The 25,698-nt window shown below is 40.3% G+C and overlaps 1 protein-coding gene across 2 annotated transcripts in view; it reads left to right on the forward strand.

Annotated features, from left to right (window-relative positions):
• Positions 1-615: 615 nt before the first annotated feature.
• LOC132913931 (disintegrin and metalloproteinase domain-containing protein 10-like) overlaps positions 616-25,698 on the forward strand; it is a 159,720-nt gene continuing 134,637 nt past the window's right edge. The window contains exons 1-2 of one of the 2 annotated variants that reach the window (XM_060972603.1): positions 616-980; positions 13,817-15,780. In XM_060972603.1, the coding sequence (XP_060828586.1) occupies positions 15,690-15,780 (91 nt within the window). In that variant the 5' untranslated portion in view covers positions 616-980; positions 13,817-15,689. Of the gene's footprint in view, positions 981-7,619; positions 7,639-13,816; positions 15,781-25,698 lie in introns of those variants that run through there. The other variant, XM_060972604.1, reaches the window with a different exon arrangement.

Raw genomic sequence — 25,698 nt, forward strand, 5'->3', positions numbered from 1 at the left:
TCTCACGAAGCGTGGTGCAATTTCGTGTTGTATCACCGGCGATGAAACTGATCTTCAAAAATAAGTAAACATAACGTACTGGTGTTTTTACGTTTCCTGCTCTCTCCAACATCTTTTTTTGAAAAAAAAGGGGGAAACTAACTAACGAAAAATACAAATACATTAAATACATATGATAGCAGAATGTTGCTCAAAATATGGTGTAACTTTATATTCCATCGATATCGAAACTCAGTTGTCCAATATATTTGTTCTAAAAATAGGAAAGTGCAAAATACTAATACACTAAACACGGAAAGTAATACAAAAAAACACACCTGTAAAATATCCAATATCGCTGGAATCAATTATCGATCTTTGTACCTTTTCTTTGTCACTTCTTCCTAAAAAGCCGCTCCCGTTTTCCGGTGAAGGCGCCCACGAGTGTAAACAGAATGAGAAACGTACCTTTCAGGCTTTGACAACGGGCCGCCAGGCCAATAATCGTCCGATCATACACCGTACAACTTTTCCACCCATTTTTCCGTTGGCTCACGGCTCGGCGTTCGCGGGGTGGGGGCCGCAGCGACGGTTGGCCGCGAGGTGGGGTTCGTAGGACGGCAAGCAGCAGCAGCGGCGGCAGCCCGGCAGTCGTTCGGGGTGGTTTCGGCGCAGTAGTACACCGCGAGCATTCCACGAGCTTATACACGCGTGCTCGCGTTCCTACTCGTCCCTCTCGGCTCCGCGTCGCGTCATTCATTCGCGACACGTGATGATTCTCATTCTTCACGTCGTCTTCACGTCGTAAGAAGATTCGCCTTTCTTTCCTGCGAGCTTCAATTTTCGCGTGACGTCAAGATTTGTCGGTGGTGAACATTCATGCCGATTAGAAAACGACGTATGGAGCGACTCGTGCTTCGAGGCTGGTTTCTTGGAAATTCCTGCAGTCGACGACGCTGACGAGACTCGTTCGGCTGTGCATTGAAGCTGCTTGCATGTCGGTAAGTATGCACCTTTTTTCATATCGCTCGAAAGGGGTGCGAACACGTGTTGGTCGAGTAACGATACGGCATCAAAGGTAGTTACGACTTTCGTGTGTTTATTTACAAAACGGTTCGGCTCGCTCGATAGAGGCGTTGTGCTAGAGTTTTCGTAAACAAAGAGAGTTTGTTATTCGCAATTCGTGGAATCGCCGGTGACTGTTAGTGTTATTGTAATGGATTATTTACGCTCTCGTATTTCTTGGAAATATGATACGGTTTTACGTTTACGTATTTATTTACAAGTATCGTAATCTCGTTGTGTATTGTTACGAATAATCAGAATATTCGTGTGATTTCTTATACGTGTTTGCATCTCGAAATAGTCGACATGAATTATGATTAGCGATTTACTAAACTACATTATCTTGAAGATAAATTGTAAATGTCATTGTTTTGTTATAACAATCATCATTGCAATAGCGTATAAGTGGTAACCACGAGTCCCAACCTTTAATCTTCATTCAGTTAGAGTCTAATCTTTTCAATTCGTCAAACGGGCAGAGACTCCTTCATCATAATCAAGCTTATTGATCATCGAACCGCAAAATAATTCACGAGGGTCTTAAGAGTTTCACACGCGAGCTCGCGATCTAAAGCCGGCTTAACGTCTCATTCCAAGAAAGCCCACGTTGTCGCTAATTTTCCACTCTCTCGTCGATCATCCTCAAAGTCCGCCGTCAAACCTTTCCCGAAGGGATGTTATCACGACGAAGGAAAAAAGCCGCGAAACTCGAAAGCGAAACCATTACGTTTCCTCGGGCGACCGTGTCGCTTTATTACCACTTTTTTACAAGCATTATCGCACGATCCACGATCGCAGATATCCAGACGAAGTTGCAAATGTCCCTGAAAGTGAACTAACACGTGATCATCGAGAACTTTTCAAACGACTACTTTACGCTGCTATATATCAACGTTACGATCTATCACGATTTCTTTTTACGATTTTTTTACGACCGTTACAAAAACCTAGATTAATAACTTTATGTTTAAGAAGGGAACCAGATGTATTTCTCGAGTATTGGATTTTTTGATTTTGTTTTGTGAGGTCGTTTTTTTCGATTGGCCAGTATTTCTCGTAGTTCGAAGGACTATACGTTGCATTCAGAATGTTTAGAGGGAAAAAGCGAAGGGTAGAATATCGAATGACGTGACTTTCCAAGCGGCACTGCCGCCAACAGGTGGAGGGCCATTAAAACAGGTGGAGGAACGACGCTGTAACGACGCACCGATCAACGCTCTCGCTGCTGAATTACCAAATTAAATGCGTTCGAATATGGTACAAGGATACGAAGAAGAAGAATTGCTTCTTCGAAACTGCTTACCAGTCTAAAGAATTCTAGCTTGTTTTAATTGTCGCTCTCAGCGGAAAGCAAATTATTATGACGAGCGACGAATATTGCATTTCGTAGTGGTAGAACCAAGTGTCTAAATATACTTAAAAAATTATAAATTTCTACTATACGAATAAAATTATTCGTATAGCAGAAAGTAATAAACGTGAGATAGCCACTTGAGTCAGAATGAATGCAGCCTTCGCGGCTCGAGCGTTAATGATTTCTTAGAATGATGCGTTGAACTAGTATAAGAGACTTTCATGGTGCCCAAGGGTATCCTATTTTTATTTAGAATTCGACTTAGAGCGTGTGGTTTACCTTACGCGGCGGTATAAAGTTTTATTTCTATGCGAAACATGTACTCCGTTGTTGCGAAGGGAATTCCTTTATCTGCCCCCTAAAACGGGGACGCTGCAATTTAATTTAATTTTACCGGGTATAGAAGCTCGCGGTTTAAAACAAAATTCTGCGCTCTTTCAGAGCTATACGCATTTACACTAAACAGTGTCTTGTAATGGAATGCAAAAAAGGTGAACTGCGTGGCCTTGTCAGCGGAAGAGCACGGATTTAAAATGCCTGTTAGCGTTATGTCTCGCAATTTTTATGATTTTTAGCTTCGTTTAATTTTATTAGATCAGTAAGTAGACGGCGCCCGAATGAAAGTTAGTTTTCACGCCGTAATGAATACCTATTATAACCCATGTAATCTTTACGTAAGGTTATGCGCGTTTAGCCAAACAATATACGTGGCTTCACCTGTCAATAACCGATGCACGATTTCGCAAACAATCGCGCGTGTATAATTTCGGTGGCGAAATTTATTTGTTCGATATAATGGCCGATATGGTTCCGAGATTAATGTTGCGAACAACCATTTGCTATCGTGGTCATGAATTGATTTAGCGGAAGAATAGGAAGACAGTTCAATTTTCAAGATTATCGGACCACATTTTTCGATAGAAATTAAGTCACGGTGATGATGAATTTTACGCGATTTCCGATGATAGATCGATTATTTCCCCGGACAACCACAGCTATCGACAGACCGTGACTTCAGCTACGAATATTTCCAATCTTTAGCGTGGAAACTTTCACCGATATTCGAAATATCGTTTTCGAAGCTCTCGGGAATACTGGGTATTCCTAATTGATCATTTTTATTCATCAATCTGATTCCTGATCGAGTTGCTTTCCTGAAACAGTTTGAGATTATCTTTCGATCCTTTGAAAATATCGAAAAATCGTTCTTGAGTTCATTGCGAGTGCCGAGAATCTTCGATTGTCTGACAGCTTTTATCCGTCACTCCGGCGACAGGCTATTCTTGTTCGAACTGCTTCCCTTGAACAATTTGCACGAAGACACGCGGCGTCTTTTAAATTGCTAGTCAGTTGGCGGCGCTCCCACGGACGTCGGTCGCAAGAACGCGAAACAGTCAGGCTGGAAATGATAACTAACCGCAAGAAGGCGCGTGTATCGGTCGCTAAAAAAGCACAAACGTAGAAGGAGACTAGAGCTCGACAAACGGCTTGACTGAACTCTCTGTTCGGAGAGACACAGAGTGCTTTGAGAGACGCGTTCATAGCGTTTAACGAGTCGTTGGCAAACAAATGCGACGAGAACGGTATCTAATAAAGTCGCACATTAATATTTAGGTCGTCGCGAAACGCGATTCGAAACGGTTGGGCAAAGGCTGCAAGCGAGGAGGAAAAAGAAATGTTTTTTTTTTAAAGGGAGGTGGGATGGGGTGCAGCGAAGATGAAGGCGATCAAACGAGTTTCTTTCTAGGTCAATGTGATTTCGAAATTTATGTCGCCTCGGGAATCAGGCGAAAACGTTCGATTTCGGTCGAACTGTTCAGACGATGCGTTACGGAATTGGAAAAATTAAAGCGACGGTAGATTTTCTAAGGAATTATTCGAATACGTAATCGTTTCTTCTATTTCCGAATGTCTTTCGTATTCACAATACACACATTCGTTTATCAGCATTAAAAAATGAGGTAAACCTCAAATATCATTAGAAAGTTATTAAGATCACGAAGCATTATCTTGTTCGATATTTCAGATTAAGATAAACAGATAAAGATTATAGAATCTTCGATAAATGAAATAAGTACTCGTCTTAATGATGTTTATATGCATTGTGTCTCGATCATTGCATCTTTAATCAATCTTAACATAAATTTCCACTTTTTAAAGTGTACATTTTTTTAACACAGTTAATGTTCCGAAACATGTAAACGCGCAGATATTATTTAAACGTATCACCGGATACCTTTAATAAGGAATATGTATGTTACAAATCCCTTTTTTTATGTCACCCATGGCGAAGGATAAAGTTGCGCTAAAGCCTGGAACGGTAAAAGCGCGCCGCGTAAGAATATCCACGGGCGTGCGTCTAGGAAACGTTAATTTCATAAGGGATGAAAAATTGTAAGTATAATCTGCTGAAACGCGCTTCTTAATTCCAACATTGCTACATTAATAAATCGCGGCCCACCGAATTAACCTAATTTCATATTAGCGCTATTACAGATGATATATACATCTGCTCGCGTAGATTAAACGTTCTTAATTTTGAAGTAGCAACCGAGGCAAAGTTGATGCGATCTTAATTTCGGATTTCCCACGTTTTTACGAATCTATTCTCTCGTCTCTCGTTCTTTCTCAACTTTCAATTAAAAAGAGGCCGCGTACCGTTAATTGAATCGTGTATCATTTACGTAACACAAAACCAGCTCCTATATCGACATCGAGTAGAATGTAATTAAACTGTCACGGTAGCAAGAAACCAACAAATTTACCTCGGATAATAACGTCTAGCTTTGACGCAAAGTGCGATACCGTTATCGTTTATCAAGAAACAACGATCAAAACATTCCCTGCGGATTTTACCGATGTCTGGTAAATTAATCAAACGGGCGAAACACAGTGAGTAAAGAAAAGGGACAGGAAGTCAGAGAAACAGAAAGGAAACACGAGGAAAGGCAGAGATAGAAACGAAGACAATTGGTTAGACTCGGTCGTGTAACTAACTCGGCCTACCGATCACGTACAATCAGACAAGATTCATTGAAAATCTGTAGCTGTGCCCCGGGGATGATACAAAATTCTGGTCTTCTTTCGGGGTAATTGAATCTCGGTGCGCGGCCAGCCTGTTCTCCACCTGCTTTCCTATCTATCTCTAACTTTCTCTCTCTCTCTCTCTCTCTCTCTCTCTATCCTGTGTTCCATTCAGTCGACCGAACTGGAACATATACGCGGCCTCGCAGTTTATTTTCCATCCATCTTGCTTTACGATAAGACAGAAGCAATATCTTGCTACAGGTGGCTGAGTATACGTACCTCTCATTCACGGCCACTCGTGTTCAAGCCCTGGTTCCCGCGCGTTGCTTCGCCTCCAGGCTACGGAAATTTCTCTCGTCGTGTATGCGTTACACGTAACCGTGTTTCGTGTGCCGCTTCATGAATCAGAGGTATGGGAAACATCGAAGATGCGACTTTTCCTTTATAGCCGAGTTATCAACTCTTTCCAGAGCTTTGGTGGCTTTTCGTCTTGTCTAATTGGTACATTGGATATTTTTTTCTTTTTTTGAATCGAGTCGAGTATTTGAATGTAATTGGGAAAACTCGTTGAGAAAATATAACGAACGACGAAACGAGAGATCGCAGGGAAAAAAATTAGTTAAAACTCTGTTTAAAGGAATATACGAGTGTTTCGTTTAAACTAAATCCTATAGCGACCAGTAATCTGCATATCGGAGATATTAATTAGTCTGGCTGTGCGCAACGCGATCGCAATAAATAAAACGCTGGGGCGTAAGCGCGATAACTCGGCATCGAGACTCGTTTTACTATGCTACGTTATTGCCAGCCGCTTCATAGTTTTCTCTCGAAATATCGTTTTTCCGCGGATCTTCCGCGCGTTTTCTGCAAATAAATCCTTTCGCCAGTCGATGGGAAAAAGTTTGATGATGCCATTAAACAAAGACTGGCGCTGATCTATTTTTCGGTGATAAAATATCGCCGAGATCTATATCAACCACCAATTTTAGTTAAATTTGTTACGGCATACGACGATCTCGTATTTGTGAGAAATCCAATGAAAATCGTATTTTACGGAGTGTACAAAAATGTTATCGGTATACTGGTGTAATGCGTAATGGATAGGCTGTGCAAATATTACGGATAAATAGAATTTAATTTTCGCTTGGTGTTTCTATCGAATTAAATATTTCCAGAGCGTACGGATTCTCGTAATTCCGTAGCAATCGATAAAATTATAAATAATCATTTATCCGCGTTTCTTCCATCGTTGTTTCGTGTTATTGAAAACATTGGAGAGATATCATGTATCTATAATCAACCAGATATCATGCACTACAGTTTTAATGAGTTTAACTAAACACACATCGTTAGTGGGAAACGGCGATTTTTATTTACTTGAAAATGCAATCTCATAATCTGCCTGGCAAAATCTGTAATTTATGCTGGCTATGTGTAGATTTATTATTTATTGTAGTTAATACCAGAATGAAAATGATTACTTTGTATTTTTTCATAGCAGTTTCATAAATTTATAACGAAATTTTGGGGATTTTTGAGGATTTCAATGATTTTCGATAAAACATGTAGATAAAGCTTGTTTTCTTCTTTCACCGTATATCTCTTCATGTATCTTTTATTTCGATTTCCTTATATTTTAAATATCATAACGATCGTTAACGATCCTAGTGTTAATTGGAGCATTGAGAATAAAGGTAAATCAAACTCTTTTCACTTTTTTAAACATTTTTCCGAACGTAAAATAATGGAATTAATTAACTCTAATAAGCTGTATTAATTATACAAAACTGGAAAAATTCGTCTCTTTTTTTCTCCAAAAAGTTTCGTATTTGATTTCGTATTTGAGGTATTGCAACTTCTTGAGCGAGCAGTGTATCTATCGTAGACAGCTGTATGATTAGTTGACCTTTTTAAATATTCTAGTTGATCCACTTTTACACTCAATTATTCTCTTGCTCCCAACAAACCATTATCCTCTAAATCTCTTTAAAGCGTTCGCTCGATTTTCGTCGCTCGTCAATAGGTAGATCGTAACAACGATTTCGTAAGAAAGCACATGTACCTACAAGAGTTAATCTTATGCAGGTGTACGAGGAAGATCCAATTAAACCGCGTTTGGCTTTTCGTAAGCCCGGTCTGTTGGGAAATCCGGCGGAACAGCAGCGTTCGTTAAGGCATAGAAAGGGGAAGTGGCGATATAGCAAAAAACTCAGGTAATTTTGGTTGTGCTCGACTGTGACCAATTAAAAGTACTACTCGAAACTAGCCTCCTGCAACGGATAGAGTCAGTCATTCCAAATTTATCAAAGACGAGACTTTTCTAGGGTATCAACATTTTCCTGCTGCTGCAAATTTTTTCATATTTTTACGCTCCGCGATTCGTAATGCGTGCGTAATAATTTCACCTCCCAGCCTGCTTTGATGTTCTCTTACACGTACGTTATGAATACGTGACACGACGTTGAAAAATGCATCGGTCGAGTGCAAGACGATCCCGAGTAACGACAAGTTTTTCGAAAGGTTGTTCTCGACGCGTTAAGTGCGGTCAAAGTTCACGCCCGGCAATTTTCAACCCTTTGTTCGTTCGCGTATCGAGCGTGAACGATATATCGAGGCTTGATCGAGTATTTTTAGTTAATTTCCTTGCACGTGAACTCGCTTGTCAGAAGCTCGATTAATCAAGTGTATCGTTAAACGTACATGTATTTAAGCTTCGTAGCGCTTAAATGGTGAAAAATATGATTTCCAAGCTTCCGATCAGTTTGCGCTTAAAAGAAATTAATTCGCAGCGAAATCACATTACAAAGATGTTCAACCAAAATGCTGTTCTCGTACGATTTAACGAGAAGTAACGGTACACGTATACTGAGCGGTGTTGCTGTGGCCTGTTTGAAAGAAACGACGTGCAGTAAGTCGCGGAAATCTCGTTTAACGTTGCTTTTATTTCCCTCCTGTCTTCCGCTATCGCTTTGTAAAGCAGCTTCATTAAATTTATTATCGCGCAACATCACTCGCAAATATGTTCTAATTTTCCGTGGAGGATAGGAACCAACCAGGATTGCGGTGTCTCATTATGCCGGGAATTTATAAAATCCTCTATCGGTTATAATGAGAAAACGTGTTTGTGTTTCCTGCGAACGTGTTCTAATTACACAAATACCGGTGTATGTATTATATCTTTGAAAAGGCTGGCGAGTGTACCACTTAGAAAATATATTATTAAATTTATCTCGCTCTTTTCATCGAAACAAATTGGTTTCCGTTCTCAACCTATTACCTTCATCCCTCCTTCGACCCTCTGCCGTATGCAGATGCATAATGTAACGGCCGGGTCTGCACGACTCGTGTGTGCTATATTAATTATGTTTATTTCCATGAATATCCTGTAAACGTCTAATCGCTCGATTACTTAACCACGGCGAATGTTTATATCAGCGTATATTTTTTAATGTACATATAGAAGAAAGATGCGGAGGTTACGAAGATTGATTTAAATTGATGCGATTAAAATCGTAAGAGGTTGCTCTACCAAGTTGATTTATGATACGACGCGCTAAAACACAAGGTGACTTTCTTAATATTATCCTACAGTTACCACGCAGATAAGAATAATTCGTTATTTTTCACAGAAATTTTGTACATTTTATCGTCCAACTTAAACAATTTCTTATCGATAAAAAATATTATTAAATCAGTCAAACACCGTGTAAAGGTTAAAAATATTTCACGTCATCTGTGAAATGTTCTAGATGCCTAATGATCTTTCATTTTATCTTCAAACCTAAGGAATTCTGATATAGCACAGGACGGTTAGACAGTTATCACCATAGTGAAAAGAATTGCAGATGTTGTTTGAGTTACACAGGTCAGAGGAAGATTTTTTCATACGATTGGCATATTTCAATTCGCGAAATTGTAAAAGCGCGATACGTCCTTCTTTTCACGTTGCGTCCAGCGTCTCCGTGGTGAAAGCACGGCTTTGTCGTGGCGTCGATCGCGATAGGAAGTGCTCATTGAAGAGCACAGAGCCAAAAGCGAGCGAGCGCGACAGTAAGTCGCCTTTCACGCGGTCCACTTTACCGGACGCCACTTGCCGGTTCACGGTCTTCCTACCTTCTTTTATACGGACCACTTCTCCGCCACCGACGGTGTCGCCCTAGTTCAATGCGACCCGTTCGCTCGTAAAACCTGTACGTCGAACAAATAGCGTTGATTTTATTGCTACACATCCGGAGGAAACGCGTGCGAGCTCCCTTTTCGCCTTAGCCTCAAGAAATCGACCAACCCAGCGGATTTTTCATTCGAAGGCTTTCAGAAATACCTTTAACCACCTCGTATTTGGTAACTCGCGATAGAGTCAGAAAATTAAGCTTTTTGGGATTGAATGATCTTCAGCAATGATAAAAATATTTGTTAATTGGTTTGTCATTCGAAAACTAAACCGATCAACTTTATTTTTTATGAATTTCTCAATTTGCAAATCTAGTAACTAGTTAAACCTCATTCTCATGAATTTATTTACCACAGGAGATGGAATAAATAATCATAAACTCTGAGATAAACTTTAGAAGATGGTATTTGTAATCGTTATTTTTCTCTGCATTTCAGTTTGTGTAGTTCATTATTTTGCGAGCACCATTCATACTAGAAACAGATTTCACCTGATACATGATGCGAAAGCGACTTAATAATTAATTACTTGTTAAAGTACGGTGAAAAGAAAATTTTCTGTCGATAAATTCATCAGTTTTGTTTTCTCGGTTTCATTACTCGAGTGTGCGATAGTGTTTAACTACACAGAAAAGAAATCATTTGCTTCGTTTAAAAAGAAACCGCACTTTTGTCAATTTTTCCTGGTCGAGTGTCCGCTCTATTAGCGACAATTAAAAATGGCGAAACGACCAGCATAAGCATTGGAAACGGCTAATTATCATGTTAATTGCGTTTCGTCGGGGTGCACCGTGTTAAATCGGTATGCAAAGGGACGCGTGACTAAAGCAAGACGCGGATGAAACCAGGAGTTCCGTGCTGCAGGTGATAAATAGCGAAAACACGATAAGGCGCAACGAAAACAAGGGGGAAGCTTCGCAATTAAAATTCAGTAACTCGCTTACCGGAGTACACGTCTCGATTGTAGTAGTATCCATTTAATACGATAAAGCCAGCGCCGCTTTACACCGAGTACAAATCACCTCGCAATCACAGCTTTCAATTGCTTCTACGCGAAACGATGAAGTGTTACGACTACCAGGCTAGATTCAAATTAATAGTGTATTTTGTGGCCCTCGTTAATGATCGCCCACGCCATTCAATCATTAGTCGTCCTTTCATATTTAACGCTCTCTACATATACACGTCTATCCTCGTAAGTATTAGGACACTTATACATAGAGAGATAAATGGCAGAAACAATTAGAGAATTATTAAAAGCTTCAACGATTGAAGATTGCAGTGGAAAAATACGATGGCTTATCATATTTTCCCTTGTGGTCTTCAATTATTATCCGCTTTAAAACTTACAAAGATAGAGACAGATTATACGGTTTGAACACACGTGAAGGATTTATATATTCAGTGTTTAATATTTAAACCCATTATTTCATCTTATATAAAACTAGCAGAATTCGAACGTAATTTTACATTTGCTGTAAACAAGATATTTTCTCGGTTCATTTATACCTGTTGTTGCGACCTCTCATCTAATTGGCAATCAGTTAAATTGAAAAATTGGAATCGCAAACCTTGAACGATATTAACGCTCAATGTGGAGGGAGATTAAAGAGTTCTAGTTTAATTGTGATTTTTGTCTGTTTATTTGAAGTGTTTAGTATAATATAAGTATAATATAATAGTTTATAAAATAATAGTTATTATAATAATATAATAGTTTAGTATAATATAAGAGTATGAAAGGTTTAATCGTGTCTTGTTCTCGAAGCGCCTGGTGTTTGTATTCCAAGTATCGGTTTAGGGAATGTTCTCTCGTCAACGTTTTCTGTGAGGTTTAAATCTATGTTTGTCCAATCATGTGACTGTTGAACTGTCGTGGGATTCTCGCAAGTGGTGCGTCTTGTGCATACTTGGTCGAGGGTGAGTAGCGTAACGTCACGTTAGCAACTTCATCCGGTCGTCTTTCGTTGAATTCCAATCTGTGATCGAAGTTTATGACACGTCATCTGCTATTGAGCGGTCCCGTCCAGCGCTCGACGATGCTAATTATGTTGTCGACGTGATCTGAGTTGTAAACTTTATAACGTGCAATGTGGAAAATTTCAACTTCTGAAAAAATAGCAGGTGTGCTGTCCGTATCATAAAGTTGAGATAATCTTATATCCTCAACACCTGTTATTTTTTAGAAGGAGAGTAATTTACTTACTGTCTGCCCTAGTATTTTTCTCGTACGATAATATTCCTTCCAGAACACTCGGTTCTGTTATCACTCACAACACCGTCTTGCTGGTTTCTTATCTTTCGGAGACAAACAAGCTTTCGTTGCGTCGAAAACAATGCCGCTATCGCTGGTTGTATGTAAATTTTTCTTGTACACGACATTACCGCGTATGGTTCCTCTAGCGTCTCGAAACGAACGTTTCTCTCGGGGAAAATTCTCGAGAAAGATTTCTTAAAGTTTCCGAACAACAGATAGCAGCAATTATTATCAGAGTTATTTACGTTTGTCGCCGGTTATATCGCAGCATGAAATATTACAAGTTAAAGACGTTGGTCGAGAAGCAAGGTATAATAATATTTTTCAAATACATTAATTAATATCAGTGAGAGGTAGCTGTTGTCCTGTTGGACAAAGATAAATCGTTCGTTTAATTGGATTCCTCTAACAATGCAGAGATGCAAGGAAGTGTAAGGGGTGAAATATTTAGCGTGAGCTGCACGACTAATTAATGAAACGGGATTACGGTATAATAAACTGTGCGGCAACAATTGTTTGGATTTAATGTACCAATCGTTACATTTTCTTTCGAACTATAATATACGTCCGTCATCGTGTTAACAATTGTTTCTTCATTGGCATGAATAATGTCTTCGTAACATTAATCATCGAAGAAACTAAAATATCGTTACGGACTCTGTTCTCTTTCTGTTTGTTTCATTTGAGTGTTACTCATTGTAAAATTCAAAAACATTAGAAATAGATTTCTGCTCGTTTCTGGATTTCTTGAGTTCGTTTCTTAAGAGCAACTTGCTCGTGTAAATATAGATGATAAAGCCATGAAATTTTAAAAACAATCAATTAATGAATTATGTTTGGAATGCTCAATAGAGTACGAAAATATATATTTAATCCCCTAAACACGTAAAATTACAGTTTTCATAGCATGGAGTTAATCATTGAATTTTAAAATCGCTCATCGTGTTTTCTGCTTGTTATCATCGATAATATTTCAGATAAATACTAATCGTCTTTTTAATTTTCTGTCGTTTTATACGTTGGCTTTAACGTTCAAAATTATGGTCGTCAAATATTCGTAATATTTGTCGCGGTACAAGTACGAATTACACCACTATATTTGTGAAATATTCAAAACGGTATAAAAAATTACAAATGCAAATGTTTATCAATCCGTGAAATTGTACTCGGAGATTGAGTACGGCTATAGAGAACCCTGTAAACGTTTGGGATTAGTTTCTGGCACGAATCAAATTATGTCTCTCCATCGAGCTTCTCATCTAGAAGTGTGGCAAGGCAAACAAAGCGAGCCGACCGGATAAAGAGAAAGAGAAAAGCGCGAGAGAAGAAGAGAACGATGCTCGGTGCAAAACATTTTCAGAAGCGAGGTCCCGCTCGTTAGCGGCGTGCGAATTTTATTTGCATCCTATTAAAATGCAACTTCGCTAAATACTTCCAATACTTCTGCGTTCGTGACCCGCTCGATAAAGTTGCAAGTGTTTTGCGGTCGTGAAATTAAACCTTGCGCGCGCACTTATTCACCGATCGTAGAAAAAAAGAGTCAAACAAACATTGTAGCAATGAGATTCTAAATCTGATACTTTTTAAATCGTAATTGTAAGTTTCGATCAAATTACTGGAATTGCTTGAATTCAAACCAAGCGAAACAACAGGTTTGCATCAGTAGAGTGTTCCAACCGGCTTAAAGTCGAGTGACCTGATTAGCGAGAATGAGAATAGAAATTTGAAACGGTATTTCGAGTCAAGTGAAAACGCTCACTCGATTTCAAATAATTTGAAACGCTTTATTAAAAATTAGTATTTTTTTTTTACTTTAGATGCGCTTTCGAATTCGAGAACGATTAATCAAAGAATATTTCGAATAAAACGAAGGAGAGGTTTTCGAATTCCTTTAGTTAATCAAAGTTTAAGCGTTTCTAGTTGTACAAGAACGGAATGAAACGAGTTGTTGCATCGTTTTCCAGGCACGCATCGCTGGAAACAACCGCGAATGTTGTTGGCCGAGCTGCGGACAAGCTGTGGAGCGTTGATCATCGGCAGTTCCTTTGAACGGTGAATGCCGCTTTAATAACCAGTCAACCACGCGAAGTATTTCATTAGAGGCCGGAGATCCTGGTGGCGTTGGAGGGACAGGGACGAAGAAGGATGGGCGTGTTGGCGTCGCGTGATACGAATCCACGAGTTTAGAGGAACCAGAAGCTTCCCTTTGACGCTGTTCTCTCGTCTGGCGAGAAAGGAAGTACGATGTAGCACGATTCCGCTACGACCAGGGGCTACGGAAAGTTTAATAAGTGTCCGCTCGCTGTGACAACTACTTACACATGTTCCGATGTCATCCCGCCGCCAACGGAGATTTCTATCGATGTAACTGAGCTGTCTCCTTCAAGGATAAAGGTTTCGCCTTGATCCAGGGATGCATCAGTCAAGAAGCATCTCATTCTCCGCCAGTTCGGTTATCGAACGTTTGCCAGCGGCAGTAGAACGAGGGAGATGTAGTCAGACATCGACATCGCTACAGTTTCATCGACTTTGACGTATTCCAAGTGTTTAGACTCGATTGAAGTAGGTGTAGATTCTAGAACACTGATAGATGAAACACGAGAATGACAATAACGTCGAACAGATGAAGATACAGCGACTAGAATCTAGGTTGTTAATAGAGTTACAATGGATACGACTGAAGAGACTATATAATCGTATATACGTCTGAAGCCTGAAAACTCGTCCAGTTTTTCCACTAAAATCAAGCAAGCGGAGTTCAAATGTGGCTCAACGTCAATCGTTGGTTCTCCATTGATGTGACAGCGACTTTTGGCAGAATTTTCAACGGGTGGGTCGTGATGCTCGACAGATCGGTTTACGAATCCATTGCCTCCTCGAAACAGTCTCGTGCATCCTGTTCTTTCCACTCTCCGCTGCCTCGAAGTGGAATTTATTTCCAATCTGTATTTCCCGCCTGTAGAAACGCAACCGGGGTAGCAGTTACGTATGCACGGTCCGTAGGAACACGGAACTCGATTCGACGAAATAACACGTGGCTAGGGATCAGCAGCCGGGAATCAGCCTCACCTCTCACGAGAATAGATCTGCGAAACGTACTCTAATTTTTCCTTCGGCTTGACGTTTCATTCTTCGAAGAACGTCGATATTCTAACGACAGATAGAAATGATACTTCGACAAAATATAGTACTATAATACAGGCGCAAAGACAAGTTAACACCAGACGATACTCTCACAGTTGAAAGAACACAGTAACGACCTGATTCGCAGTGGTTTTCGACTAATTCAGTGACGTGCTTAAAAAGCTTTCAGTGAGAAAACAGCACGCACCGTTCGCGTGAAGTCACTTGCAGCGCAAAAAGGGGGTGGGGCTGTAGAGACTATGATACCAGTTTGATAACGTGGGTCAGAGACTCGGTGCACGGTCGCGAGCAGCTACGTCCGTGTCTGGCCCGGCCAGCCGTGTTCATCCCTCTAGTAAGCAAGTCAGGTTGGTTGGACGAGAGTTCGAGGAGACTCGAAACAAGGAACGAACGATCGAGAGAGTGGGAGAGAGAAGGTAGAAGTCGCAGACGAGGAAAGCAAGGAATACACCAGGTCAGAGAGAATGCAGAGATTATAGAGAGTCTGTACGTGTGTGTCAGGGTAAAGAAGAAGAGGGTCAATCGGGAAAGTAAGAGACAAAGAAGGAGCAAAAGGGATTCATAGGTGGAAAAAGAGAAGAAGAGAACAACGGACTGCAACGTGAACGTAGAAGTTAAAGAAGAGGAGGGGGTGGCGGAGGAGGAGAAAGAGGTGAGAGGACAAGCAGGCAAGTTTCCGTCTGTCCAAAGTGGATGGGGGTGAAAATGTTCGGAGTGTTGCTGGCATGTGTCTGGCTGGTTGCCGGCTCCCCGTTACATCCCTGGCCGCTAATACCGCACAAAGGTATGTGCCCAATCTACTAGTAATTTCTTATTGCTTCCTTTTTCGTCGATGAAATAAACCCGATGATTATGAATCCATTCGACCATACGATTTTCGTATCTTCGTAAGAGCGAGACGATTATGAAACAAACGTTCATTCGTCGAATACAGGGAATAAAGTTTTTCGTCGTTTCTTTTGTATCGTTGTTGGTATTGTTGTTTATCGTTCTATGCACGTCCGTTGATTTTTTTACATCTTGAACATACGATCTCTGTTGCGATGCGGTTTGGTAGAACGTCGACAGTTTGTTGCAATTCTTTTTCTCTTTCTTTCCCGGTCCTTTTTCCATCGAAATTACAGGAGCCCCAACGAGGGAGCTCTGGCACTCTTTCACCCTCTTGCTCCCCCCCCCCCCAACGCTGTTGGCAGACTGTAGTTTTACGGCTGACGCGAACACCGTAATTTAAAATACTCCGCGATAAAAGAGACGAACGATAACGGCTTAACAACAAGAACAAAAAGTTATTCCATCTCGCAACGTTGATAATCCGATGTAGAAAAGTTGCCCGACGTTTCGTTGAAGTTCTTAACGCTGTGCTAAACGTTCTCTGTCGACTAACGATGATGGGAAACATACTCTCTGGTCGAACCACTGTTAAAAAGAACTGTTGACTTCCTTTGTTAATCCAAACTTCGATCCCCGCCAACTTTCTTCATTAAAAATACGCTCGTTAGGTTACAAAAATAATGTAGAAGGTAGTAAGTGTGGAAGTTTCAGTCTTGTGGATGTATGTTCAAGTAGAATGAGGCTGCCTTTTGTCAACCACTTCCTATGCGTTACGCGCATGTAAAAATATTTGTTGAACTTCTTTTACATCTATTCAGTGAAAGGGATATTATTCATACCAATGGTAGAATTAATATATATCTTCATTTTATCAAAACATTTTAAATAGAGTAAGGCTATTTATCAGCTTGACGTAATGTTGTTCTGTCTACTCTAAATTGAGGCTGTTGAACTTTTGTTCACATTTATCCATTCAGAAGAGTAATATTAACCGTACCAATTATAAAAATAATACGGATTACCCTCTTTTCTAAGACACAATAGAATTTAAAAGACAATTTAATTTTGTCATTAACAATTGGTCGGGAAAAAACATCACTGTAATGACGACAACGATTAATACACGTTATGTTAACGATCTGGAGTAGGTAATAGACGGTTCCATGGTTGAAAACCATCCTACAGCGGCAGACACAAAGAAAAGTAGCCACCTTTTTCCAGGCTCTTTGTATCGGTATCACCGTTCCCTCTTTTGTGTCGTCGCTTTCTTCAAGCTCCGTGGATGGAAATGAAGACACGAACCGACGGTAAATCGAGCGACGCGCACACCGGAAAGGCACGCTCGATTTCGCAAACGCGCAGCACCGACTATTACGTGGCTTTGCTCGCGTAATCGCGCTTCCATTTCGAGAATTAGTCCATCAGGATTCAACGTCGCGTGAGATCAACCGACTCATGTCAACACCGCTATCGTTTCTTTTCGGTGCACCATTAAAAAGAAAGGAAAAAGAGAGAAAGAGAAGAAATGTTTCTAGCTTCGTCGAAAAGAGTTGGACCCTGTTCTTTATCCGCGAAAATGCCCCGCACGGATGTTTCAAACGGTAATTGGCGTAACGTCCCTCGAGTGTTCCACCTCCGGTCTGATGCTGATAGACGCAACTGGTTTCGTGAAGAGAATTCCGATCGGAGTTTTTCCATTCTAACGAAATTAATTCGTTAGAACGACGTGAAAGTTATTTGTTGTTTCTTTCCCACTTTAGACATTCTCTGGTTGTCGAGGCTCTGCATCGATTAACGAGTTCGGGGGTCACTCTTTGCCCTCCCTTCTTATCTAAGTAATAACAGAGTAACAAAGTGAAATTAAAAGAATTTAAGAATTCGCAAGTTCGATCGATTAATTTACCAGGCGAGACTTTTAATCAAGAAGCGTTCGACGTGTCTCGGATTTCATTTCGCGCGTTGTTCCCTGTCTCGGGATTCCCACGAGGCGATGGATTTCATTGGAAATAGACGACAGAGAGCTCGTCACGTAGTCCGATAAGAGCGATCCTCGATCAACGCCTCGGTGGTTTGTACGTAGCAGAGCGTTCGAATCGGTGATAGCGATCGCGCGTGCAAAGGCAAACGGGCCGAGACTGATAAATATTTAACCAAGCCGTAGAGACGACCGACATACACGCTACAAGCCAAAAGAAAAATTTAATATCGGCACCCTCGTCACGGTGTGTGCGGTTGCATTAGGCGAAAAATTTAGAGCAGCAAACGGAACAAATTCATTACGCCTAGCGAGCAATATATCCCCCGGCAATACGTTGCTTCTAATTTGGACAAGTCTGTCTCAAAAGAGTAACTCATGTGGCAGTGGAACACGGAAGACAAAGAGTGAAATTAAGCCCCGCTTCGCTAGGTATTTCGCCTATCTGATTCCGATTATTTGCATTATACATTTGTAATGTTGCACGGGTCGCTTAATGGAACATTCGAATTTTCGATTAATCTTCTCCAATCAAAAATCGAACAATTCATACATTTTTCATCACTTTTACATTGTTACAGAATTGAACATCGCTGTGTTTCTTCGTCGTTATTATTTACAATAATTTCTGCCTTTCCTCTTTTGTTTAAAAATTGTTAGAAATCGATTTAAAAATATGCGAATCACAGGATAACATTTTTCTTATTATATTACTGCTCACAAATGGAAAACAAAGAAATAGAAAAATATGTGCTTGAGCCTCTCGTATTCATTTTTGACTGTTTAATATCTAGATAATGGAAAACTGAAGCTTGTTTGAGCTACATTTTGAAGTCGAAAATAATTAGGCCATAGTCGTATGAATGGTTGAAAGGCGAAGAGGAGCGATATTTGGCAGACAGAAAAATGAGGAAAACGTTGAACGTTTCAACGCTGGAATGAACGATCCCCGGTGTAAAGTAAAAAAATGGAAACGAGGCAAATGTCTCTTTCAGTCGAACCTTTGTCAACGCTCCCCCAAATTTCCGTATCCATTTTTATCAAATTCAAGGGAATCATGCTGTGTTGTATCGTATCATGACATTTTCTGTTTAAAGCGTTCGTCATCCTTCATTCCTTTTCTTTTTATCTTTCCTTTATCAGTATTTGTATCATGGTTGAATCCGTTCAGATCTCATTCCCCAGTGAATTAAGCGAAATCACGCGAAATTTTACGATGAAAGCGAAACACGGGCGTGACAAAGGGTGAAAGTGACTTTTATTTTGTCGAGCGATGAAATCGGAGAGTTCCTGTCAATTTCGAGAGGAAAGAGTTTCATTCTCTGCTCCACACGTGATAAATGCATCGATTCGTAAATTTAATCACGACGTTTAACGCAATTTTACTGAATTTTACTGAAAGCGCACTAAAACAGAAAGAAACATGTACTCGGTCAAGAAATAAAAGGAAATTCCAGCAATTCCAGTTAATTTCCTGATCGTATGGGCGAATGTTACGCGACCGTTATACGTCGATAAATTATTCTAGCTATCTATGCACCGCCATATACCTATCTCCTCATCAGCAGAAGTATCTACTTTGTATTACAAGCGACATGTTCTCGAGTGTAAACCAAACGCGGCTGCACACCGGTGATGAATAATACGCGGTGAAACTGTGCACCGTATAATTGCATATTTTTGTGGCGACTAATGCACTCGTGGCTCGCGGTCGTTCGTTACGCACACTATTCGGCTACGGCGATGCGAATGTTTTATAAATTCGACTGATGACCAGCGAATGTTTATTGGCTGAAGCATAGTGGATCGATACTCAGCCTCGTTTCATTTCCTCCATTTTATTCTTATATTCGGCTGCAATGGACAACTTTTGTAGTTGGCCTATCAACGAAACCAGGGTCGACTCGATTTTTTAATAAAAATATTTCCAAGGATGAATAAAATACGGATTTTTGTGATATCTGATCAATCACGGTCTTATACCACTTAAAAACACCGCGATAATAATTTGCAGCATAGTTTCTCTAAATTTATTTCTAGTATCTATATCGTTCCAGTTTGTTAATTTTCCAGAAGAAGTGAAACACGCATTTCTCTGATGTCTGATCAATCACGGACTAATATCACTTAAAAATAATGCACAATAGCAATAGAGAATTTAATTTGTCTAAATTTACTTTTGGAATCTATCTGCTTCCGATTCATTAATTAACCTATTCAGTAGATGAAATTGCAAAGATTAAGAGCAAAGTTTTGGTCGCAGTCCAACACCCTACGTGACCAGAATTGGGAAATCGCGTATAGTTTATCGTACATTTTGCACGCTTTTTAGAGATTGTCTTTCAAAAGCAGCTCTCGAAGAGCAGCTGTGAGATTGTTAAAAGCAAGGAGCTAGAACTGAAGACAAAGCCGAGCCCGGAGCACATCCTGTACTTTGAAATCCGAGAACCGCCTACGTAAGAAGGACGGGCAACGAGCTGGGGTTGGTTGAAAACCATAAGAAAAAATCAAGGTAACTGCTAGCGGGCAGATTATACGATCCGAAGGTAACCATGCTGGTTAACGATGGCGTTGCCACGTTGATAGCTCCACAGAGAGAAAAGTTGCAATCGCGACGGGTAACAAGCCTGTGTAATATAAAATTGCATATTCATACTTAGCTCGAGGCGAGCCGTGAATACGTGGCTGCTGTCGTCTTATCTGAACGATGTGCATTATCGAATTGTTTTCGCTCGAATGGGGAACAGAGGGTTGGAGCAGACCCGTGTTAAATGATGGAACGTTGATAAGGGGAACGTGGTCTTCGTTTGACCGATTGTGCACGGGTCAAACGTTGTGGAAAGTGGGAAACAAATTGAGAGTGGAACGAGGCTTCGATTAGATCTCTCTCTTACGACATTACGTAGAATTCATCCGAGAAGGAATACGAGAAGACGATTACCGGGAACTGTTATAACGTTGACTTAACAGCTTGTGGAAATTTAATTAGAATTTCATTTTTGCAAACACCGATCTTTGCGTAAGGGTAAAGCTAGCCCATTTCAGAGACGTAGCTTTCACGGAAGCGAGGAGTACTGATGGTACGGTGGTTAAATCTGGCTGCACACAGGCCAGGTAGTTAAAGGCCAGTGCTACAAATAAACGTTAAATTATTGTTCACTATACTTCCTACTACGGTCTTGAATAGAACTGTTATGAAGTGCTTGTAAAGACGGTAATACGACCAAGTACCGTACTGCTCTAAGTACCACTCACTTTCGGTTACATTCACTGGATTCTTTTATATTTATTTGACGTTCGAGAAATCGTTAAACAATTCTCATTGTTAGATTATACCGTTTGTGGATAGAAAGAAGGAATAGAAAGTAGTATAGTGTACATTAACGCCAGACAAAGGCATATTAATAAAAATCAATTGCAAAATTTCATAATTAAAACAGTGGTATAGTTCGATTATAATAAAGGGTTGTTGAATTTCGTGTACTATAGACACGGATCGGAAAGAAACAAAGAGGGCAGCGTTATCGTGAACCGGTTGAACTGACTGAAGGGCCCTTGATTTTTCGAAGAACCGAATCACAAGGAGGACAGGTAGAGGAGGAGAGATAAAGGGGAGAGGAAGAATATCTTGCAAGGTGGCTGCCCCTGGCAGTGCTCGCGTGGAATAAAGGGTCCTCGAAGGGCACTCGACCTCGATGTAACGACTTTGCACACGCTCGTAACTCGATATTGTGAAATCCTCTTATCGCGTGGTAGCAGCTGCAAGCGCATAAGAGCCATCGGGATCGCGAAAAGACTGTGTCGCGATTACTCGCGATTACTCGCGATTACTCGAACGCCGTGAACTCTAATTTCCCTGTTTAAACGCTAGGGAAACGGTGACAAAACGAATACTTCTCCTCCGTCCCTCTTTCCTCGTTCTCTTACCTTCACTTTGCAAAATTTGCCGGACAGAGCGGGTGAATCTCTTTCTTTACGGCCACAAATACCTTGGAAATTAATAAGTTTCTCGTTGAACGATATTCGAGATTCTCTTCTTCGCGAGCGTCGATACTTGAAATTGAATACTTTTTTGCACTTTCGAAGAGAAGGATATCAGATCCCCTGGAATAAATAATTTATCAGCGTGGTAACCAGCATGCAAAACGAGGGTCGAACGCATAACTCTGTGAAAAAGGGGATGGAGATGTTTTCGCTCACTACGAAGAAAAAACAAGCTCTACCTTTTAGGAGGGATCGAAAAGTTGGTCCGAAGAAGCTTTCGAGAGGATCTTAATGAGGTTCGAATGGAAGTCCTTCGTTCGTCTTCGTCTTCGAGTGGTTGCTCGAATATTCTGGTGATCGTAACGAGCAGCTAGAATTCCTAGGGATCGTCGAACGAATCCATCTCTTCGAGCATTCGACTAGTATAAACTGTCAGGTATAACGATTCTGGTCTCGAAAACAATTAGTACACCGATAGACAAATTATAGAGAAACTATTGTGAATTCTATGACTGTAAAGAAGTAGTCATACAACGACTTCAGATTTAACGGAAATCATGAATTATATTTGATCGTAAACGTTGAAAAATTAATTGTTACTTCGACAGGGAAACTGTACAGAAACTATTGTGAATTTTATGATTGTAAGCAGAAAGCGACGAGACCACGAATTCAACTTTAATCACTGGACGCTTTAATAAAAGGAAGAAGAATTTAGAACGAACAAGAAATACATAGATACTTGCAACTTTCCATAGAAAATAAGTACGTATTAATAATAGAATTTGTTAAAAGTTTGTTTAATGAATATAAAGTTAATATTTAAAAATATTTTACGAGAGAGAAAAATCAATTTAAGATATTACATCCATAATACTATATTTGATACTTTGCCCGAGTTTCTCCCGAGATTCTATTAACGAGTTAACAGAAATTATGAATAATATTTCACTTCTAGGATAAGAAAAAAAGAAAAAAAAAAGACAGGAAGGATCGAATGCAAACGTGCTAGAAGATTTCATTCCCTCCGCGGGCAGATATCACGTCTGAAGATGGCTCTGATGACGGTGCATTTTGTTTCAAGTCCTTCGGCGGTCTCATTTCTCTCCATCGTACGTGTAGGCACTTTTTTACGTTTATTACACTCGCGACACCATCATACTACTTTTTTTCCTCGAAGCACCGTGCATACGGAGAGAAGCTTCCCCAACTTGATGAATTGCTGCGTACGCGAGAAACAACACCCAAGATTAATAACGTCCTTGCGCTTGAAAAACCAGATAATTGAAACAATGTACTGGTTTCATTCGTACGGTCACTACATCTGCTAGAACGTACCAGACTTTATCCTAAATTACCTAAGAAAATGATTTATTACTCGGTTGATCTCCGTTACGAGTCTAATTAAACTAGTTAGAGTAATATCTTGGCAGAGGGTGCGAAACGCCGATAGCGTATGAGGAAGCAGCCTATTAGAGACAAGGGTTGGCGGCAGTTTCTTAATTCGTTAGGAAGTTTCGCCAACGTATTAACGGCGCTAGATTCGATTAACGGACGCCCGGTGGATGCACGTCGGGCTATGAACGTGATTTAATTTAATCAGCACCTAGACACGGAGAAGGAGCTAGAAGGTCGGGGATCTAAGATGGTATGGCTCGGTGAAAGGGCAGAACACGTCACGAAACCCTTCAGGGTTGAAACGCAAGAGGGATGGTAAAGACACATCGCTGTTAGGGTGTCAGCGATAGTTAGTTTCAAGTTAGGTCTATTTTTGTGTTTCAGATTCTCTACTAAACATTTTTATCATATTTCGCTCTAGTTTCGTTTGTGTTATAGTCAAGAGAATTTCTAATTCCCTAGGATTAGTGGTTTTCTTCCTGCACATTAATAGTAATTGATATGCATCATAAACTCGCGAAGTTTCAAGCTCTACACGACCAATTAGTACTATTACCATTTCTAACTTGAGAGACGTGTACGTCGCTCCAATATTCTCAAGGCTGTAATTATTCGTGAACATTGCCAATGTTCAAGAAATCAATTAATTAATTATCAGACAACGCTCAACCATCTTATTATCAGGAATGGAATTTTCACGTGGAAGGGAATTATTCAGGGTTCGATAGAATACATTTACCGAATGACGTATCGTCAGGATACCTTTCGCGAAAGAACCTGTGTACATTACCATTTCCAGTATAAGCCTCTTACAAGCAGGATTCTGAGATGTATTTAATGCGAATTATCTTTGTTTCCGCGTTTCTAAGATATGTTTGCTGCAGTAACAGCCACGTAATTTGCTTTTTCAATGGAAGCAAGCCTTTTAACGCAGTGTTCTGGGATTATCCTGCGCGAGGAGGCTTTCTTCGAGCTCTTGCTTGGAATTTAATTAATGCCGCCTTTATCGCGTGGCATGAAATAAAAACTGGTTTAAAGGCGAATCATAGCGCGATGCAAGCTCTGTATGAGAACCTACAGAGCCTCGATTCGAAATGAAGAAGAAGAACGTTAAGAAGCAAGATCTAAGAGCTTACAGGCCGGAACGAAAATTGTAAGGAAACTTTATGAACAGTAAGTTTTTGACGAAGGATTCTGGTGAATATTAAGCGAATTATTTTACTAAGGTTTTATTTTTCGAGCAACAAAAATTAGGTGCACGCTTTTCTCAAATATCATAATAAAACGCTTGGAATTTATCAACTTACGTCTTGTTCAATTTAAGTTCAATAAAATAGTGAAATATTGGAAAATATCCAATTTGAATAACTGTCTTCACCACCTGAATTTTTTCAAGCACCGATAAAAGAAAGTACGAGTTAAATATTTCTCTACAAACTAGCTTCAAGTATTTCAGAAAAATCGATGATTAACATTAAAGCTAGGGAACCTTCGTTGTTAGATACGAAATTAAAACGGCTCATAAATTTAGCGAAGCGTCTTGAAGCGGATAAGATTTTGTTTAAACGAACGTTTAACTCGTTCCTTGCTGCATTTCCCATCCTGGTGCATTATTAAATGTCAAAGTAATTTCACAAAGTGATGCAAGCGATGATTCGCTTCTAGCGGTGAAAGGGGAAAAATAGTGCGAGTCTTTGTGAGAATGACTGCAGTTTACCGTAAGCAAAATGGAACAGGAAAAGCTTGGTTGAAGCTTCCTCGACTCGAACGCAAAAGAGATTGCGGATTATCATGACAGATCTTGATGCTCTCGGGGATCAAGGCTCCTCCTATAGCCAACTCCTTTAGATGCCCGGAGATGGTACCAGTGTTTTGCATAAAACTGAAGAAAAAGCTGGTAGAAAAATGACGAAAGCACCGATGAGCCGGGTACTAGTTAAATGCACTAGCTAGAGATGCTGGTTAATGAGCCGTTCGATCAATGTTATTAAATAATTGAGAGATACATCATCTCTCCTGTCTACGGAAGATTACTTGCTTACCAGTGTCGTTCATCAACGCCGCGAACAACTACAAGTTCACACAACATTCAACGTTCCTTGTAAAGCGTACAATCGTTTAAGTTGCGATAAATTTACTAGAAAAATCGTTGTTTCAGTTCTTTCGCGTGTAACGCGTCGTAAGTAGATCGTGACCGCGACTAGTCAGACCGAGTCGAATCAAGGTACGGGCGAATTGTGACTGGATTTTTACCTCGACCGCCAGTTCGATCACTCGACAATGGGTTTAATTATCTTCTTTTTGCTTGAATTACTACACGGTCGTCGGACATTTCCTCAAAAACATCGTCGATTGGCCAATTACAATCACCGGTGAATGGCGGCGCGTTAAAAATCCGATAGAAAGGCGGCCGACACTTTTCCACGCGGACGATCCGATTTAATCGACGCAACGGATGACGGAGGGCTCACTATCCAGCGAGAATTTGCAATTACGTTTCTCTAATTCCTCCCG

Source organism: Bombus pascuorum, chromosome 14, assembly GCF_905332965.1.
Source record: "Bombus pascuorum chromosome 14, iyBomPasc1.1, whole genome shotgun sequence".
NCBI classification, from domain to species: Eukaryota; Metazoa; Arthropoda; class Insecta; order Hymenoptera; family Apidae; genus Bombus; species Bombus pascuorum.